The sequence below is a fragment of the Schistocerca piceifrons genome, chromosome 4, assembly GCF_021461385.2.
Source record: "Schistocerca piceifrons isolate TAMUIC-IGC-003096 chromosome 4, iqSchPice1.1, whole genome shotgun sequence".
Lineage (NCBI taxonomy): Eukaryota > Metazoa > Arthropoda > Insecta > Orthoptera > Acrididae > Schistocerca > Schistocerca piceifrons.
In genome coordinates this window covers 429291821-429314014 of record NC_060141.1, presented here as the reverse complement: position 1 = coordinate 429314014, position 22194 = coordinate 429291821, and the positions used below count along the sequence as shown (strand labels likewise).

The 22194-nt window shown below is 42.3% G+C and overlaps 1 protein-coding gene across 4 annotated transcripts in view; it reads right to left on the bottom strand.

The window, feature by feature from the left end:
- Positions 1-22194, bottom strand: part of LOC124796440 (mediator of RNA polymerase II transcription subunit 15-like) — a 76355-nt gene that overhangs the window by 13138 nt on the left and 41023 nt on the right. For all 4 annotated transcript variants that reach the window (XM_047260640.1, XM_047260637.1, XM_047260639.1 and 1 more), the window contains 3 exons: positions 6804-6855; positions 6613-6724; positions 4106-4176 (listed from right to left, as the gene is read on the bottom strand). In XM_047260640.1, coding sequence (XP_047116596.1) covers positions 4158-4176; positions 6613-6724; positions 6804-6855 — 183 coding nt within the window. In that variant the 3' untranslated portion in view covers positions 4106-4157. The remainder of the gene's footprint in view (positions 1-4105; positions 4177-6612; positions 6725-6803; positions 6856-22194) is intronic.

The following is a 22194-nucleotide window of genomic DNA, read 5'->3' as shown; positions in this document are numbered from 1 at the left end:
TGTAGATCCTACTTGTTAACTCGCACTTTTAAATCCACAAAATGAAGCAGAGCATCGATATAACAGGTCTCATATTAAAACTAGAAACACTGTTGAGAGAAAATGTGGCCAGTGGAAGAGAAGGGAAGAGAAGATTTCCCATATTATCTGTAGGAATAAGATGTAAACCACAGAAAGCAATGTCAATACTTGTCGGTACGGCTGTCTTGCATACTATTGCGAGGAGTACAAGCAGTGAAGAACCACCAGAAGATCCAGAAATTTCTTGACTTTTAAATCAGTTACGTGACGAGAGAGGCCCCGACATTGAAGATAATGAACTTGTGCTACCTGGAGAGCAAATATATTGTGATGACACGATACCAGGAAGAGCAGTTCGCCGTGCTAAATTAATGAACATTTCTGATAAGGTAACAAATTCAGACATTGTCCAGAATAAAAAATTACGATTACAGTGGCAGGATTTCGCCGTATTTTTAATTTTTCTCATTATTTCAGTGTGTAATCTATTTTTTTTCTGTTGTCTAGGAAACATAAAAGTACTCACTGAACTGGGTGTGTGATGAGAAATTTGAGGTTGTGGCTTGCCAGGGACAGGATGTGCTGTCTGTAGACAATTACCCAGCTGCTGCTTTTCTGAGGAATTTTTTTAGTGTGGAACTGTTGATAATTCATTATTAAAGATATATTTCTCGTATCATATTGGTTGTGAAAGCAATGCAGTTCTCTGTTATTTATATACATATTCAGTTACTGTGTATGTACTTAAATTTGGGAACAAATGACAACATTACATTTAGAGAGTGTGATAGTAAAAGAGAGTGGGATAAAATATAATGGGATAGTTCTGTATTATGTTCACTATAGATCCTAAACATCTCAAAGTTTCTACTGTAACAACAAATATGTGAATGTCCAACAGTTTTGCAATATTAAAACAGCACATTGTTTATTATCAGAACCTTTCAGATTAGAGATTATTTTACTGCACTTCTGCTCACTATTAATGCAGTCTTATCACCTAGCTAAGCTTAAACTTGTGAATATGCAATAAACACATAGGCACAAAACAAATATAATCATTTGTGTAATAACACAAAATGTCAGTTTGGGATAGTTTATTTGCTAAATTGTTTACATATTAATCACTATTCTTTGTTTACAATATGATTTGCTTCAAACATAAATAAGTGTGTGCAACTATAAGGTTGTAGCCCGGATCATTTGTGTGATCTGGGGTTGTAGATTTCTAGAAAAATGTTGATGCAATGACAAACTGTGCAAAGAATTGAATTAAATTGTTAATTCTAGCCAGTCATGCCTGTAGCAGCACTTTACACAATATTACATACAATAGTATGGTATCAAAAAATACATAAAATTGAAGACAAATTTGTGTTTAGAAATTGCCACCAAAAACAAGTTCTCATTGCTACAAAAGGCAATGGAATTTTGTCAGTGATTTCCGATACTTTGGGGATCAGTGCAAGAGCAATAATTAGTTACGGAGTGTGCTACTTCAGGAGATACGAAAGTGGAACCGTAATGCTATGGGTGTGTTTCTTCTTCCAGTATTTTAATTTTTCTTTTAGGGCCAGAATCTTTAAATGTTTAATCCTCAGTTCCTTCTTATGTTCTGCCTTCATCATGTGTGATTGGGCCTCCAGTACTTTAACTCTCTTCTTGCACACATTCTCAATTACTGTTGCCAAACCTGATAGTCCTGGTTTTGCAGGCATCCTGCGTCGATGTCATGTATTTTTCGGCGTGCAAATGTTTTCTTTGGGTGGATCAGGAGACTGCGAAACAGACTGCAGCTAGCTGGATGACATCCACCAGAACATTCTTTGATGTCTAGGTGTGTGGGAAGTGCTAGGTTGTGTGCACTCTGCTAACTCGACAACTGAAGCAGGTGACATGTTCTCACTGCATTGCACTGCACTGCACTCCATGTTAACAACATCCACAATCATACTAAACTGTACACAGGAATCATATGCATTTATTAACGGTTTCATTGAGGAACCAACAATTTCTAACAGTTTTGCCCGATCATGGATCTTGGTTTTTTGGGTAGGCTTCCCCCCCCCACCTGTTTTATACACTTCCACCTTTTCTTCTGGAAGGTATTTTCGAAGTCTTCTTTTCATGTTTTCATAACAGGTTTTCAGTCTGTAACAGGATCTTTTCATCACACCTGAAATAAAATAAATGTTGTAGTTTGTAGTACCATAAATTAATTCTTATATTATTCACATTCATAAGTCCATTTTGCATTCTGAGGCTCTTAACTTATAACTGCAATAAAACTCTAAGGTCTATATATGGCTGTTGTTTACATATCAGTTCATTAAAAAGAAAGTGGTACACAAGCATATATGAAGAATACGGCACAGGGCTAACAGAAACGTTTGTTCACAATTTTCAACAAGAAAGCTTCCATTAGTCACATAATATTTAGTTATGAGTAGCACGGCATTGGATTTTAAATATAAAACTAACAAAACAATTCCAACCATAAATGTACATAGCCCTATCACGTATTTCAGTGGTACGCCAACAACACTTTCAAATTTCAAACTACAAGCCAGAGTGTGCCGTATCCTACACCTATGATGAACCTAGGAAAGTTATTAACTTATGAGTAAACTTACCAAGAGTAGAATTAAATTGCACCTCCACATGGGACCACACAGCATGTTTTTCTTTTAAGCTGCAGCCGTCAGTTTTCTTATTTTCAAGAACGGATGCATTTGCACCCATCAGTTCAAGAAGTACATCTATCACATACTTCGAGAAATTTGGTGTTCTTCTTTTACTCTCCATTATTCTCAAAAAAAAAAAAAAAAAAACAGATCAGAAATAGGTACCGAGGTATGTATACACACTTCTGTTTGTCGATGGAAAACACCGCAAAGAGAGAATGTGACAACAGCGATTATCTGTGCAATTTCATGTTTACTAACATATTTGCGTTGCCAGGGCACGTTCCATTGCAATGTAGAGAGTTTACCATGATCAAATGCATAGTTGGCTGATGACGGTTTGCTGACCAGCGATTAACGTTGGTGCACTGCAGAAACATTTTAAACATGATTTACTTTCAACCATAATTGTGAGACCTTGGTTATCATGCATTTGACCGGGGTTGGTGCACTCGGCCGTAAGTCTCTCCTTAATCTGTAGCCCTGTATTCCTCCCCTGGTGTAGCCAGGAAAGGGAACGATTTGGGCTCGTATCTTTTGGCATTATATTGCATATTACCTCTCTTAAAGATTGCTGAGGCTGTTCAACCACCAGCATAGGAGAACTTAATCTGCTTCACTGTGGGTCATCCATCCTGATGCCACCCATTCTGATCATGGGCTCTCCCCATGGGCACCACCCAGTCACAGCAAAGACCACCTGGTGCGATGGTCATCACCGAGAGTCCTGACGCCCCACGAAGATGAACATCTACTCCATAGCAAGCATGGGAAGTTTGCAGCTCAGGCACCAACAGTGTGATCCCTGTATTGCCAGGGGGCTACAACAAACAAGAGGGTACATGACAACCCAACCCCCCCCCCCACCCCCCCCCACCCTCCCCCACAAGAGACTGGTTACCACGCTGGATACTGGGTGTGGAAAGATCCATCATCATTGTGGGTGCAGAAGATGACAGCACACAGTGAATGTAATGTATGCGCCCTGTAAGACGTCCTTGCCTAAAAGGCTGGATTACAGAGGAATTACATTTCCATTACAATAATACATGCATAATGTCTTGGTGCACAATGGATACATAATGCAGCACGTTAAGTGTCCTTTCCAAAATGGCCAGCACTTTTTTAGAATTTGGAAAGGTGTAGGTCAAACACTAAAAGAGGGACCAGAACTTATTAGGCCAAAAAGTAGGAGACTTCTTATAATTACCTCTTATGACAGGCAGGAATACATCAGGTGTATTCCAGCCTCCAAACCTGCAGGAGGATTTCCATCATTGTAACACACCAACAAAAGTACAGAATCAGAGGAAGAGGAGTATAAGGAGACACGATATAAGGCAAAGAGCTTAAGACCCTATATTCTCATCTAATTGGACATCTTCCCATGAACAACTTACAATTATCGGCAGGAGTTTGAGATGGTGCCTGTAGTCTTTGGATCCAGTCCCATCAGAGGTAATTCCTGGGCCTGAAATATAATAAGACAGAATCACACTTTCATAAACAACTGAGAACCTTCATAAGACATTGTAATGTCTCTTGCAGCGGTCTCTCCGCGATATTTTCAGAAATTTTATAAATTATATAACTCAGTACATATCTCGAAATATCTCTTATCATCTTACCGATTATCAATGCAAAGTAGTTTCAAGCCCAATTATTCCTTGGAGCGTTCATTTACTCCATGGAATAGCTTCTCTGCTATCTATGTTTTCTCTTATGAAAAGAATGTGGACTTCTTGCCAATTAGTTGTGAAAGGAGGATGTATATGTATGTATTGTTGAGCTAGTCGCCATCTTGATTAGATTCTGTATGAGAAGGAATTTAATACATGAACTAAACTAAAGTAAGTGTGTTCGTGTATTATTTAACTGTTTATTATTGACAGTGTCTGCTTACTACGCTGTGTTGCACGGGATCAGTGGGGAACGTCTGATTTACACTGGACGAACCTGCCGTTTTGTATGCTCAAGATATCCAGTTACTTCAAATAAATAGGCTAACACGGTCTTACCAGCAGATCTCCGGTCTTCCCCATGTGATCACCGTAAGTTAATAATTATTACAAATGTTTCCAGGAGATCGACTGACAATTTTCGTCGCACCGAGACTTCGAAATTGCTTCACTGCCTTATGGAATTTAAGTTAAGCTCAATTTAATCAGGATAGAACAGTATTGAACTGTGTGAATGTGATAAGCCTGCTTTGTCAATGAAAATTCCCTTAATATATGCATGTTTTTACTATCCTGATCAGTGAAGCTAAATCAGGCCGGTGTGAGAGAGGTTTTTAAATTTTAGAGATATTAAAACATAAAAGAAGGAAATTCTCTCTTAATTTTCTATTTGACATTGTTCCTCAAGAGATTGATTGTTACAAAACTACAGCACTTTAAACAGCAACTGAATAATAAATTACTCTACAACATAATTAAAAAACAAAGTCCACTTTAAAACTTCAAAAAATATTTAGATGGTTGCCCTCAAGAAGAGCACAGCATACTGCTTGTTTTATCGTTCTCTAATCTGAGATAATATTCGAACTACAATTATCACAATAATGAAACAAGAAACTAACATTCTTTCCTCAGCTTCTCTGCATTCCCTCTCGTTTTTCCATCATTCCTCTCACTCTATCATAAGTTACTTTTTCCATTGTCTTCCTACTGTCCCCATTTTTATGGCACTTGTGGTATCTTGCTTCTTTCACCTTACTCTCCACTATTTCTTCTGTCAACCCTGACCTACTGTGTTTCCAATATGCTTCTGTTCTAGTTTTAACATATTAACTGCCCCACTCATTATTCCTCATTTCCAGTTTTCAGATCTTATCATTCATGCCTCTCACTGCTACATTTTTGGTGCAGCAATTGTTAGTATGGTACTGCATAAGCACAACTCAATGCTGAATGATTTTACTGGTGATAAGTTGTCACCACAAGCACGCAGTACAACAGGCCTATCAGCTTTATGGATGTTTTCTAGTTATTTGAAAGAATCAGTGCTTTATTACCCATCAACCTTATTTGCAACAAATTACCAATGAGTATCAATGCTCAAAATTATCTTTGCATGGAATGTTTTGAAACTAGCAGTTAAACAGTGCGTAACAAACAAGAGCCTATAAAATGTGTTTTACAGTTTTGAGATAAGACAAAAAAGATGCCTTTCCCTTCAGAACCAAGTTTTCATCCTTACTATCAATTTTGCTCTGTGATTCTGACTGACTTTTGTCAGACTGGATGATTACGTCTGATATAATAAAATGCAAAGTGGCATTAAAATGTAACACCAACACAAGCTAATTAGTTAAACACTAGTTCCATTTCAAAAAAAAAAAAAAAAAAAAAAAAAAAAAAAAAAAAAAAAAAAAATCATCAAGAATGTCTCTAAATACGGTTACATGTACTTGAGGACACTAGCACAGTGTTAGAACTTTGTAACAGGCCCGTGACTAGTGACACCTTTTTACAAAAGTTGAAGCTTTAATTGTGCATAGTATTCAATACACGGAATCAGGAAACAAAATGGCTCCAACGGATTACCTTACTCATGGCAATGTGGCAACAATACCCATATGCCAGTTATTTTACCCAAGGTACAGGTGCCATGACTTATCAGAGTACGCATCTTGCCCAGAACAATGTAAAAAATCCATTCAACACTCCATTGCGGTTATTTTGACATGAGAGTTTTTAACCAATATTAGAAAGAATAAAAAATGCCTTTTACAATTACAAAATCAAAGAGCATCAACTTTTCTCTACGCATTGTCCAGTGGTCCTTTTCCTGAAATTTTTTTAGGGGTGCACTTCTCTTCCACTTAATACAGTTTTGAAATTTCAAATGAGAAACTGCAAGTCTGAATATTTTTGAAACTGCTGAAGCATTAATTACAACTTGCCTTATATAAGTGTAATCTTGCCTTGGCCATTCTAACATTAGACTTATGGGATCCAGTATTGTTTGTGCTGCTCCTCCATCAGAGCCAGCCATCCCGCGTCCTTTCTTTTGAGCTAAAAAGAAAAATGACCAAATCAGTATCACACTAAAAAAGACTACAACACTTTTTTAGCAACATATATTTTTACTTACAAAATTCTCCGATATGAAAAACAAATCTTGCAAGTAACTCCATATATTCAATCTGAAACAGAGTGTTGAAAAAAATTTAGATTGTCAGTGATTCCTTCTCATTCTCTACATAGTAAAGCACAGAATGACAAAATAAAGTTGGGGAAACTTATCTATATTACTGAACGTCTGAAAAGATACACAGTTCCAGTTGAAGGTTGCATATTTAATGACTTCTATTTTCAGCACTTCATATGATTATCACCTGAATTTAAAAATTTAAAGTGCTACCATAACCTATTCATTAAAGGGTATAATATTAAATTACAGGTTTAACAGAATAAGACAAATATTAATGTTAGAAACTGTGTATGTCTTGGGGCAGTGTAACTCAAAGCATACAAATTATCCAGACTATACCGTCTAGTATCTGAGAATGAAAGCACTCAGTTACTTCCAAAAGACTTTACACAAAATTTCAAACCTTTCTGAGACTCACTCTCACTGACAATGCTGACAAAATAATCAAAGGAAATCAGTTTATTGCTCACTACACTTTCACTGTACTTCAGCATCAGGCATTATGTTTTAATGTACCACTTCTTTACTACTATGTTTGTAGCACATTTTACAGATGGTATTCATGTGTCAGTTAAAATTAAGAACATCTGAAGAGCATAGTTTTCCTGTTCAGTACAAAAACAAATGTTTACAGAAACAGTAATATTTTAAGATGTGCTTAATTTTAATTAATGTTGGTGAATTCAGCAACGAGTAAGTGTAGTTGGCAATTTATCTCAGACGAAGGGGTAAGTAGTCCCATCACTGAGAGGTTAGGAGATGTAAGAGGGAGAATTTTTTCTTATTTGTCTTTCAGTGCTGACAACTCATGGACATAGTCAACTCTTACCCATCAGCTTGCTATGGTATAAATTTCAAACAGAAGTATCACAGATTCATGAATGCACATTATACAGACAGTCATCTTCAAATGCAGTAAAAATTTGTAGCAAGGAATACAAAATTGAATTATGGCTGTTGTACACAATACAATTAGTAGAAGAAAATGTCAGAAAAACATTTAGTAAACATTAGTAATTGTGTCTCATAACTGCGTAATGCAATGAAATACACTTACCTCACACACACACACACACACACACACACACACACACACACACACACACACACACGTAGACTCAGAGAAAGCTTTTGACAATGTTGACTGGAATACTCTCTTTCAAATTCTAAAGGTGGCAGGGGTAAAATACAGGGAGCGAAAGGCTATTTACAATTTGTACAGAAACCAGATGGCAGTTATAAGAGTCGAGGGACATGAAAGGCAAGCAGTGGTTGGGAAGGGAGTAAGACAAGGTTGTAGCCTCTCCCCGATGTTGTTCAATCTGTATATTGAGCAAGCAGTAAAGGACACAAAAGAAAAATTCGGGGTCGGTATTAAAATTCATGGAGAAGAAATAAAAACTTTGAGGTTCGCCGATGACATTGTAATTCTGTCAGAGACAGCAAAGGACTTGGAAGAGCAGTTGAATGGAATGGACAGTGTCTTGAAAGGAGGATATAAGATGAACATCAACAAAAGCAAAACGAGGATAATGGATTGTAGTCAAATTAAGTCAGGTGATGTTGAGGGAATCAGATTAGGAAATGAGACACTTAAAGTAGTAAAGGAGTTTTGCTATTTGGGGAGCAAAATAACTGATGATGGTCGAAGTAGAGAGGATATAAAATGTAGGCTGGCAATGGCAAGGAAAGCGTTTCTGAAGAAGAGAAATTTGTTAACATCCAGTATTGATTTAAGTGTCAGGAAGTCATTTCTGAAAGTATTCGTATGGAGTGTAGCCATGTATGGAAGTGAAACATGGACGATAAATAGTTTGGACAAGAAGAGAATAGAAGCTTTCGAAATGTGGTGCTACAGAAGAATGCTGAAGATTAGATGGGTAGATCACATAACTAATGAGGAGGTATTGAATAAGATTGGGGAGGAGAGAAGTTTGTGGCACAACTTGACCAGAAGAAGGGATCGGTTGGTAGGACATGTTCTGAGGCATCAAGGGATCGCCAATTTAGTATTGGAGGGCAGCGTGGAGGGTAAAAATCGTAGAGGGAGACCAAGAGATGAATACACTAAGCAGATTCAGAAGGATGTAGGTTGCAGTAGGTACTGGGAGATGAAAAAGCTTGCACAGGATAGAGTAGCATGGAGAGCTGCATCAAACCAATCTCAGGACTGAAGACCACAACAACAACAATGGTTGACATCATACATTTAATACATAGAAAAGTAATCAGAAGTTTGAAGCTGTTTATAACAGTAGTTCGATTCTTTAAAGAATCAGGGGGTTACTGATAAAATACTAATTTATGTAGGTTACCAAATAGTAATAAGAACGGTACATATGCAGCCCAAAGTGTCACCCTACACTGTCAGTACTGGCTCTTTAACAAAGAAGTCTGAGGGCCACTTCCAGAAGTCAAGATGGTGGTGGTGGGGGGGGCTCATTTTCAATATTATTACTGACTTTCAGAGGTAGCATACAGATGCTTAAATGACATGTAAAAAAATGTTGATTAAAAAACCGTACACAGAAAGAACACTCAGACTTCAGAATTTATTTTCATACGCTCAGAAAATATATATACAGGGCTATTACAAATGATTGAAGCGATTTCATAAATTCACTGTAGCTCCATTCATTGACATATGGTCACGACACACTACAGATACGTAGAAAAACTCATAAAGTTTTGTTCGGCTGAAGCCGCACTTCAGGTTTCTGCCGCCAGAGCGCTCGAGAGCGCAGTGAGACAAAATGGCGACAGGAGCCGAGAAAGCGTATGTCGTGCTTGAAATGCACTCACATCAGTCAGTCATAACAGTGCAAAGACACTTCAGGACAAAGTTCAACAAAGATCCACCAACTGCTAACTCCATTCGGCGATGGTATGCGCAGTTTAAAGCTTCTGGATGCCTCTGTAAAGGGAAATCAACGGGTCGGCCTGCAGTGAGCGAAGAAACGGTTGAACGCGTGCGGGCAAGTTTCACGCGTAGCCCGCGGAAGTCGACAAATAAAGCAAGCAGGGAGCTAAACGTACCACAGCCGACGGTTTGGAAAATCTTACGGAAAAGGCTAAAGCAGAAGCCGTACCATTTACGATTGCTACAAGCCCTGACACCCGATGACAAGGTCAAACGCTTTGAATTTTCGGCGCGGTTGCAACAGCTCATGGAAGAGGACGCGTTCAGTGCGAAACTTGTTTTCAGAGATGAAGCAACATTTTTTCTTAATGGTGAAGTGAACAGACAATGTGCAAATCTGGGCGGTAGAGAATCCTCATGCATTCGTGCAGCAAATTCGCAATTCACCAAAAGTTAACGTGTTTTGTGCAATCTCACGGTTTAAAGTTTACGGCCGCTTTTTCTTCTGCGAAAAAAACTTTACAGGACACGTGTATCTGGACACGCTGGAAAATTGGCTCATGCCACAACTGGAGACCGACAGCGCCGACTTCATCTTTCAACAGGATGGTGCTCCACCGCACTTCCATCATGATGTTCGGCATTTCTTAAACAGGAGATTGGAAAACCGATGGATCGGTCGTGGTGGAGATCATGATCAGCAATTCATGTCATGGCCTCCACGCTCTCCCGACTTAACCCCATGCGATTTCTTTCTGTGGGGTCATGTGAAAGATTCAGTGTTTAAACCTCCTCTGCCATGAAATGTGCCAGAACTGCAGCTCGCATCAATGATGCTTTCGAACTCATTGATGGGGACATGCTGCGCCGAGTGTGGGAGGAACTTGATTATCGGCTTGATGTCTGCCGAATCACTAAAGAGGCACATATAGAACATTTGTGAATGCCTAAAAAAACTTTGAGTTTTTGTATGTGTGTGCAAAGCATTGTGAAAATATCTCAAATAATAAAGTTATTGTAGAGCTGTCAAATTGCTTCAATCATTTGTAATAACCCTGTACATATTCAGTGCGGTCTCTTTGCTTCTTTGTATTTGGCTATGTTGCATGTTTATATTCTGCTGATTTTTTCTTTATTCCAACAAAATGAGTTATTAGCCACAACTTTTTTTATAGCAAGAATATGCCAGGAAAACACTAAATGTGGCAACAACGAATATTATTTTAAAAATGCAGCTCACGGGGAGATAAAAAAAGTCATTGCATCACTAAAAAGGTAATAATTCTGTTGGTTAATATGGTGTTTCAACATAGTATTACATTCTGGTGCTGATCTGACAATACTACACTTAAATCATATTTACAACAACTCAGTGACCCAGAGTATACTTCCTCACAGGCTAAGATATATTGAATTATTACCCAAAACTTAATCTGCAGATAGGGATAACTCCTGTAATTACAGAACCATCCATTCCTCCTCGTTCCAGAAATTTTAACTGCCCCTCTTTTTGGCTTTCATAAAAAGCTTCTCTGTACTACACATGATACAAGACCTAATACATGAAGTCCAAGAAGATCTAAACAAGAAAAATTATCCAGTCTGGTGTATTCTGTGACCCTGCCAAAGTCTTTATGTGGACAAAAAAATTTTATTTGTGAAACCAAAACTTTACGACAATGGCACGTCTCTTGCTTGGATGGAGTCTTGCGTCTACCACAGATAGTGGGTTACATTATACAACTAAACACTAGAAAATCCGGGATGGAATGTAACAATATTATGAAAAGGATAGCTGTTACTCCCCACATGGTGCAGACACTAAGTCTGCGAACAAAAAGATGTCAGAAAGTTAACTTTCGGACAACAAGGCCTTTGCTGAATGCCCCCCCCCCCCCACCCACACACACACACACACACACACACACACACACACACACACACACACAAACTCATACACACGCAAACAAACGCACACAAGCGCACTTGACCAGTCTCTGGTAGCTGGAGCCAGACTGCGAGCAGCAGGGAGAGGCAACCAGGTGGGGGGTAAGGAGGCAGCGAGGGCGGGGAGGGATAGCAGGGTAAGGGTGGGGGGAGGGGCAGGAAAGTGCTGCTAGGAGCATGCAGGGATGAGGTAGAGAGTAGGGCAGCTAAGTGCAGTTGAGAGGTTACACAGATGACAGGGGAGAGGGGGGGGGGGGAGGGGTAGAGGAAAACGAGACAAGTAAAAAACTGGATGCATTGGTGGAGTAGAGGACTGTGTAGTGCTGGAACAGAACAGGGAAGGGGTTAGATGTGTAAGGACAATGACTAATGAAGATTGAGGCCAGGAGGATTATGGGAACATAGTATATATTGCAGAGAGAGTTTCCACCCGCACAGTTCAGAAAAGCTGGTATTAGTGGCAAGGATCCAGATGGCACAGGCTGTGAAGCAGGCACTGAAATGAAGAATGTCATGTTGGGCGGCGTGCTCAGTAACAGGGTGGTCCAGTTATTTCTTGGTCACAGTTTGTTGGTGGCCATTCATGCGAACAGACAGCTTGTTGGTTGTCATGCCCACACAGAATGCAGCACAGTGGTTGCAGCTTAGCTTGTAGATCACGTGACTAGCTTTCACAGGTAGCCCTGCCTTTGATGGGATAGGTAATGTTTGTGACCAGACAGATTTGGCGGTGGTGGTAGTGGTGGTGGTGGTGGTGGTGGTGGTGGTGGTGGGAGAATGTATGGGACAGGTCTTACATCTAGGTCTATTCAGGGATATGAGCCATGAGACAAGAGGTTGGGAGCAGGGGCTATGTACGGATGGTTGGCTGGTTGGTTGATTTAAAGGAAGGGGGGAAGGGACCAAACTGTGAGGTCATCAGTTCCTTGTTCCCAGTAAAATAATTACACTCGGGAAAGAACAAAAGGGATGTACAGCACAATAACAGTGGCAGAAGAACCAGAAGAAAGACAGAAGGACAATCAACACTGCTATGGACAAAGCAAGAAACGAAAACCACAGAGATAAGCAAGGAACAGGTAGAAGGGATAAAAACAAGAGAGCATATGACCATGGCTCGCCAACCATGAGAATAAAAATGAAAAGCCAGCCACTCCGCGGCACATTAAAACATCCAGCCTAAAAGCATTAGAGTGGAGAACGCAAGTGGACAAAGGACATACGCAAAAACTTATATAGAATGATAAAATCCATTATCACATTTAAAACATAAAACTAAATTAGCCGATGAGGCGTTGCCAGCTAAAATTAATGGCCACAAGTCCAGTATCTGAAGAGTCCGTCACAGGGCAGCCAAAGGAGGACAGCTCACCAAGATATGGGCCACTGTCAGTCAGGCACTGCACTGACACTGAGGTGGGTCATAGGTCATCACGGCGCAGGAGGTAGCCATGGGTCACCCAAACGTGGCCAATGCGGAGCCAACAGAGTATCACAGAGTCCCTGCGAGAGGCCCATGTGGAGGGCTTCCACACATTCGTAGTCTTCTTAATAGTACACAGTTTGTTGGGCTTACTGAGGTTATGCCATTCCGTCTCCCAAAGCCGCAAAACCTTGCGGCATAGTACTGAACACAGGTCAGTTGCAGAGAAGCCAATCTCCATAAGCGGGTTCTGTGTAGCCTGTTTGGCCAGCCTGTCGGCAAGTTCGTTGCCTGGTATTCCGACATGACCTGGGGTCCACACAAACACCACTGAATGACTGGACCATTCCAGGGCATAGATAAGACTCCTGGATGGTCACTACCAAAGGATGAGATGGGTAGCACTAGTCAATAGCTTGTAGGCTGGTCAAGGAGTCAGTACACAGAAGAAACGACTCCCCAGGGCATGAACGGATGTGCTCAAGAGCACGAGATATGGCCACCAGCTCAGCAGTGAAAACAGTGCAGCCATCGGGCAAGGAATGCTGTTCAATATGTCCTCCATGGACATACACGAAGCTGATGTAATCATCAACCATCAAGCCATTGGTGTAAACCACTTTATGGCCTCGGTACATGTCAAGAATCGAGAGAAAGTGGCAGTGGAGAGCCGCGTGGTTAACTGAGTCCTTAGGGCCATGTGAAAGGTCCAAGCAAAGCTACAGCCTAGGTGTACACCATGAAGCTGTACATGAATGGACCTCAAGTATAGGTGGTAAAGGCAAGGACTCCAGTTCGGAAAGAAGGGATCGGACACAAACTGCAATTGGAAGCCCTGACCTGGGCCGCTGATGCGGGAGATGAACCGCCGTGGGTGAGAAAAGGAAATGGTAATTCAGATGTGCATGAGAACTACGAATGTGTGCAGCGTAACTGGCCAGCAGTTGTGCACGCCTGACCTGCAATGGAGGGACTCCGGTCTTCACCAGGACACTGGTCACCGGAGTCATCCTAAAAGATCCTGTCACTAGGCGAATACCACAATGGTGCACTGGGTGAAGTAAATTCAATGCTGAGAGTGCCGCTGAGCCATAAACCAGACTACCAGTCAAGGCGGGATTGTAAAAGGGCTCTGTAGAGCTGCAGTAGTGTAGAGCTACCTGCACCCCAGTTGTGTTGCTCAGGCGGTGCAGGGCACTGAGGTGCTGCTGCCAGCACTTCCACTTAAGCTAATGAAGGTGAGGAAGTCAAGTCAATTGGGCGTCAAAAACCAGACCTAAGAATCTATATGTCTCCACTACAGTGAGTGGATCATCATCAAGGTGAAGTTTTGGTTCCAGATGAATGGTATGTCACAGACAGAAGTGCTTACTGTATTTACTCGAATCGAAGCCGCACCTGAAAAATGAGACTCTAAATCAAAGAAAAAAAAAATTCCCCAATCTAAGCCGCAACTGAAATTTGAGACTCTAAATTCAAGGGGAGAAAAAAGTTTTAGGCTGCACCTCCAAATCGAAACAAAGTTGGTCCATTGTAATATAGACACAATTTAGGTCAAATGAATGACGATACAGCTACAGTAGTTTGGTTCGAGTCATAAGCTTAGCAGTTAAGCTTTACCAGGTAGCCATTGCTATGCGTCAGGCGCTCCGCCCGTATTTATACGGGTACCCTTCCTTTTTCATGTGCTTCGTCTGGTTTGAATTGATTGCTTATTTTTCTTTGATCTGATAAGTGCCGTTCTCTTTGCTGTAGATGTTTGCGTCACTCTAAGCTGAAAATTCATTGTACTGTGTCATGTATTGTTTATCGCATTCTGATAACTAGTGTTTACAGCCTGTTGCCGCTCACGGCATGACTTGCTTTTGTGCGCGCTACCGCCACTTACAATTTTTTAAGAGAGGAATCGTCTCATTAGTGAAACAACGGCAAGAGACTGCTATTTGTTGTTACTTGCACTGCTGCTTTCTTTGATAATGATCAACAAGAACCAAATAATAGACTGCGTATGATGGAAGATGTTCTGAACGAGAGTTTAGCGAAAATTTTTCTCAGTTTGAAAATCTTTGCAGGCGCCTGTTTAGTACATTACATTCTGCACAGAAATTAGAGTCATCTTAAATTTAAAAATCTAGTCAATTCATTTCTGACTATCACTGTTAGGCATAAGAATAATAGGGATATAAACATGACATGATATGTATATTCTTCCGCGTTTGCTGTTGTCTCGCTCTAGTTTCATAGTTTATTAGGCAGGCAGGATGTAAATGAGATAGCAGCAAACACGAAACAATACATGGCAAAATGTTTATATTCGTATTATTCTTATGGTGAAGAGAATACTGCATGTGATTCACGATTCATAAAAGTTCCTATTAACAACCATCTCTTCTCACAGGTAGGAAAAAATTCAGAACGTAGAGTTGCCCATATTGACAAAGAACGTAGAGTTGCCCATATTGACAAACATCACAAACAGTCTTGCCAGTCGGATTTTTGTAGTACATTGAAATGCTGCTACATTTGAAGATGAACAATACAGAATTTGTATTTACTTCGTTGGATAATGTATGAAAATGCAGTGGTCAAAACTCGGGGCAGAGAAAAAAAGCTCGTCTTACAACTCTTTTTTTTTTTTTTTTTTTTTTTTTTTTTTTTTAATTTATTTACTGACGCAGAGGTTTTGGCTCCAGTATTTATCTTTGTGCCTACAAAGCATGCCTTTGTGGCGCTACATATATTCAACGGCAGAAATTAGTTGTGGCGGCACCTACCAACATTTTTCAGAACTTCCGCTTGCTTTGCACTCGATTCTAAGCCGCAGGCGGTTTTTTGGATTACAAAAACCGGAAAAAAAGTGCGGCTTAGATTCGAGTAAATACGGTAACACATGACTTTGCGGCCGAAATCTGGGAACTGTGGGCTAGAGCCAATGACTGCACCTTGTGAATGGCTCCCTGTAGGTGCCGCTCAGCAACACCAGAACTGGTGGAGCAGTATGAAATGCAGAAATTGTCTGCGTGCAGAGAAGGTGAGATGGACAGCCCTACAGCTGCTGCTAGACAATTAATGGCCACTAACAATAGAGATACACTCAATATACAGCCCTGCGGGATCCCATTCTCCTGGATATGGGAGGGGGAGGACTAAGGGAGGCACCAACTTGGGCACAGAAAGTATGAAGCGACAGAAAATTTTGGATAAAAATCAGGAGCGAGCCTCTGAGACCCCACTCGTATAATGTGGCAAGGATATGATGTTGCCAGGTTGTGTCATACACTTTTCGTAAATCAGGAAAGACTGCAACCAGGTGTAGGCATCTGGGAAATGCTGTTCAGATAGCAGACTCAAGGGACACAAGGTTATCAGTGGTAGAGCGACCCTCACTGAAGCCGCCCTGACGTGGAGCCAGTAGGCCACTGGACTCCACGACCCAACCCAAATGCCGACACACCATACCGTACGTTCTAGCAGCTTACAAAGAACGTTGGTGAGGCTGATGGGCCAATAGCTATCCACATCAAGTGAGTTTTTACCGCGTTCGAGCGACGGAATGATGGTGCTCTCTGCCATTGCGATGGAATGACACCATCGCACCAGATCCGGTTGAAGATGACGAGGACATGTCTCTTGTAGTCAGATGAGAGATGTTGAATCATCTGACTATGGATCCGATATGGCCCAGCAGCAGTGTCAGGGCAATGTCAAGGGCACTGAGGAGCTCCCACTTTGTAAATGGGGCATTATAGGATTCACTGTGGCATGTAGTGAACAAGAGGACTTTCCCTTCCGGCTGCTGTTTGAGAGTGCAAAAGGCTGGAGGGGGGGAGGGGGGGGGGTTAATTCTCTGAAACAGAGGCTCAAGCAAAGTGCTTGGCAATCACGATTGCATCGGCGGTAGATAACACGGCATTTATGTTAACACCAGGATCACCTGTTGGGGTCTGGTACCCGAAAAAATGTTTGATCCTTGCCCAGACTTGGGAAGGTGACGTGTGGCACCCAATGGTCAAGATGTATCTCTCCCGACACTTCTGCATCTATCATTTGATAAGTTGGCAAATGTGTGCACAGAGCTGTTTAAAGGCTATGAGGTGCTATAGGGAAGGGTACCGCTTTTGCCACTGTAGAGCTCACAGATGCTCCATTGCTTCAGCGACTTCCAGCGACAACCAAGGGACTGCTTTTCGCTGGGGACACCCTAAAGAGCGTTTTTTGCTGCAGAAACAATTGTTGTAGTCAACTGCTCAACCATCACATTGATGATCCCGTGTGGGGGAGATTCAACAGCGACAGCAGAGGTGAAAGTTTCCCAGACCGCCTTGTTTAAAGCCCATCTGGGCAGGCATCCCTATGCCTGATGCTGGGGTAGTGACAGGAAGATGGGGAAGTGGTCACTACCACATAGGTCATCATGTGCTCTCCAGTGCATAGATGGGAGAAGTCCTGGGCTGCAAATTGAGAAGTCAATGGCCGAGTAACCACCATGAGCCACACTGAAATGTGTGGTGGCCCCGGTAAAGAGGCAGAGTTGCGACAGTGAAGTTTCGACATCTTTGCCTCGGCCAGTAAGCACAGTGCCACTCCACAAGGGGTTATGGGCATTAAAATCTCCCAAAAGTTGAAAGATTTATGGAGTTGATCAATCAGTGCAGCTAATACATTCAAGGGTGCTGCATCATCTGCAGGAAGATACAAGAGGGGTTTGAAGGGGCCCATGTTCACTACAGACTGAGTTTAGGACATAAACGCAAACTCCACGACACTCGATTATAGTCACTACGGTTCTTGTAATATCCTTTATAGCAATGGAGGGCAGAGGTCCGCACTGCCTAGAACCAGGTTTCCTGGAGGGCAATGCAAAAAACAGTTGTAAAGCTTAACAGTTGCTGTATCTCAGCCAGGTGGTGGAAAAAACCGCCGCTATTCCACTGGAGGGTGACGTCATCGTAAGACTGGGAAGGCATGGAACATTCAATGAGGTTTACGCCTCAGGGTCCCCTGCTGCCACCGAATTATTGGCTAAGCAGTCTATATCCATTGGGTATGAAGGTCCGGCGAGATCTAGGTCCTCAGCGGACGCCAGAATCTCCACCTCATCCACAGATGCAGAGCTTGTAGGGAGTGGTGGTGTGGGTGCCACCACAATTCCCTTGGTCTAGAGGTCTTTTTGGATTTCTCTCACTGCTCCGTGGGTTTCCCTGGCTGGGAAGACTTCACTGATTCAGTCTCCGGGATTGAGGATGAGCGTGAAGCCCTATGACCAGCTGCTTGTGGGCTCTTCAGCCACTGGCGGGTGTCATCTTTCCCACTAGCAGAAACCTGGGAAGGTACTGACCCAAGGGACCCCTTCCTAGCAAAAGGAGCCGAAGAAGACTTACGCTTCTCTGGCGCAGAAGTGGAGACTGATGTCCCAGATGGTTGAGAGGGGAGGGGGGGGGTGGGGTGAGGGGGGGGGGGGTTGTAGTTCCCAAAGTAGGTAGTGCAGGAGCAACAGGGATGGAAGTGCGGAAGTGCCCCCACCATCAAGGGGACAGGTGTAGTTTTCCAGCTCTGAGAGGTGACGGGGGCTGGCAGAGCTGATTGGGCTAGAACTGTTGTAGCAGCGGCGTAAGGTGATGTCATACCTACAGGATGTAGGCACTCAAATTTCCTCTTAGCCTCAGTGTAGGTCAGTTGGTCCAGGGTCTTTTGCTCCATGATTTTCCTTTCTTTGTGAAGAATCCTGCAGTCAGGCGAGCAATGCGAATGGTGGTCTCCACAAATTGGAAGTGGGGCACATGTAGTATTGGGATGTGATGGGCGTCCACAATCTTGACATGCAACACTGGAAGTACAGTGAGAAGAGACATGGCAGAACCTCCAGCATTTAAAGCAGCACACTAGGGGAGGGATATAGGGCTTTACATCACTGCGGTAGACCATCACCTTTATCTTCTCAGGTTATGTATCACCCTCGAAAGCCAAGATGAAGGCACCAGTGACAACCTGATTATCTCTCGGACCCCAGTGGACATGCCGAACGAAATGTACACCTCGCCACTCTAAACTGGTGTGCAGCTCATTATCAGACTGCAAAAGAAGGTTCCTGTGAAATATGATACCTTGGACCAAATTTAAGCTCTTATGGGGCATGATAGTTACAGAAACATCCCCCAACTTGTCACAAGTGAGTCACCCCCATGACTGGGCATAGGATGCTGTTTTGATCAAGACTGACACAGATCTCATTTTGGACAAGCTCTCCACCTCCTCAAACTTGTCCTCTAAATGCTCAACAAAAAACTGAGGCCTCACCGTCATGAAAGATTCCCCATCAGCTCTCTAACATACAACGTACTGTGGCGAATAAGAGCCGCTGCCGTCCTTAGCCAGACGTTCCTCCCATGATGTGGCCAGGGAGGGGAACGATTTGGGGTCTTACTTCTGTGTGTTGAACTGAGCCCGTAAACGCTTAGACTCTACTATTGTTTGACCACCGGCAAGAGATGATGTACTACACTTCATCGTGTGTCATTTGCCCTGATGTCACCCACTCTGATCAGGGGCCCTCCCCATGGGCGCCACCCAGCCACAGCAAAGGCCACCTGGCATCGACTCCTTGGCATATGTGAGGACTTAATGGCGCAGGCATCAGCAGAGAAATCCCTGTTTGGTCAGGGGGCTACAACCAACAGGGTACTTGGCGGCCCCACCACAACGGACTGGCTACCATGCTGGATATAAGGTGCAACTAAGGAAAGAAGTCTATTATCATCATCAGTGTAGAAAACAATACTGCACAGCTGACGGGAACATATGCATCCAGGAGGGTGACCTCGCCCAACAGTTGGAGAACGAGTAGAAGTGCAGATCCACGTCGACGAAGGATGCAATAGGTCTCAGCACCGGATTGATATGATGCACCATGTAAGGTGTCCTTCCCCAATTGGCTTGCTCTTCGGGAAAATTTTGAAAACTGGAGGTCAAACCCTCTTGCTTCTGTAAAGTTTGGAAGGTAGGAGACGAGATACTGGCAGTTGTAAAGCTGTGAGTACCGGACGTGAGTCGTGCTTCGGTAGCTCAGATGGTAGAGCGCTTGCCCGCGAAGGGCAAAGGTCCCGAGTTCGAGTCTCTGTTGGGCACACAGTTTTAATCTGCCAGGAAGTTTCATATCAACGCACACTCCGCTGCAGAGTGAAAATTTCATTCTGGAATCTTGCCAGACTCAGATCAAAACATTATATCTGAACAGGTGTGCCTGTCACTAGTTCACAGCAACAGTTTAAGTTTTAATCCCACAAAAACTCACATTATGCAATTTCAAACAAGGAAAAATTATAATAAAGAAATTCAGTTCTTTCCAATTTGTCCTTAGAAGTATCCCTCATATTGGTGACAGAGTGTGTTGGTTTACTTTGCACACTCACTCATTTGTGAGAAATACTCATTTTGTAAGCAACTTTATTTTTGCCGCATATCCATAATTTTGATTAGCTGTCACTAGAGTGCTGTAACACCGTACGTTTAATGGGTTACAACTCACCTGTTTCAAGTTGGACCAAGCCATTAGTGGCCGGTCCATATGACTTCTCAGTCAGATACTCACGCCACGTCTGTTGTCTGGGCATGGGAATAACCGGATCATGACTTACTCGGTTTGTCACTAGTAGAGGCAATGTACACATCAAATGGATAGAATCCCTGAAATTCAGAAGACGACTGTCTTTATAGCAAAAACATCCTAAGATCTTTATATATTTACTGTACTAACTTTTCACTTTTTTGTTTGCTTTCATTGAAAACAGTTAATAGTTATTGTTGATTAGCAGTAGATCACTCGTGCATTCTGGTAGATCAATTTGAGGTTTGCTCTACCACTTTAAGATGTCTTTGTCATCGTCGGGTTGCATTAAAATGTAGAGATCTAGTTTATCTGGTCTGTAGGACTTGTTATTTTTCCAGCCCCTGAAACATCTTTCTTTCAGAGTGACAAAGACACTGCTTTGAGGGGTAACGGAGAAAATTTGGAGAAAGTGCTGTGTTACACCCTCTGTCTCTAACTGACAAAAGATAGTCGTGACCTTGGGCAAGCATTTTGTCATTTTAGCAAGTCAGTGTGTTTTGGACCACATTGTGCAGGAAATTTTTGTTTCTTTTGCACATGTCATGAAAGTGAAAGTGAATGTAGTTTATCTGCAAGCCTGTGGCAATTGGTACCTGGATTCCTGCACATGGAGGCACCTGCTGATAAGTGCAGTTATTCCATGAAAACACAATCCCACGTAAGAGATCCGTTGTGGACCACATAACCCCGGCAGGCCAGACAATGGCCATGATGTCACAGGACACAGAGACAACACACAGAGACAAGACAACACACAGAGACAAGACAACACACAGAGACAAGACAACGCACAGAGACAAGACAACGCACAGAGACAAGACAACGCACAGAGACAAGACAACGCACAGAGACAAGACAACGCACAGAGACAAGACAACGCACAGAGACAAGACAACGCACAGAGACAAGACAACGCACAGAGACAAGACAACACACAGAGACAAGACAACACACAGAGACAAGACAACACACAGAGACAAGACAACACACAGAGACAAGACAACACACAGAGACAAGACAACACACAGAGACAAGACAACACACAGAGACAAGACAACACACAGAGACAAGACAACACACAGAGACAAGACAACACACAGAGACAAGACAACACACAGAGACAAGACAACACACAGAGACAAGACAACACACAGAGACAAGACAACACACAGAGACAAGACAACACACAGAGACAAGACAACACACAGAGACAAGACAACACACAGAGACAAGACAACACACAGAGACAAGACAACACACAGAGACAAGACAACACACAGAGACAAGACAACACACAGAGACAAGACAACACACAGAGACAAGACAACACACAGAGACAAGACAACACACAGAGACAAGACAACACACAGAGACAAGACAACACACAGAGACAAGACAACACACAGAGACAAGACAACACACAGAGACAAGACAACACACAGAGACAAGACAACACACAGAGACAAGACAACACACAGAGACAAGACAACACACA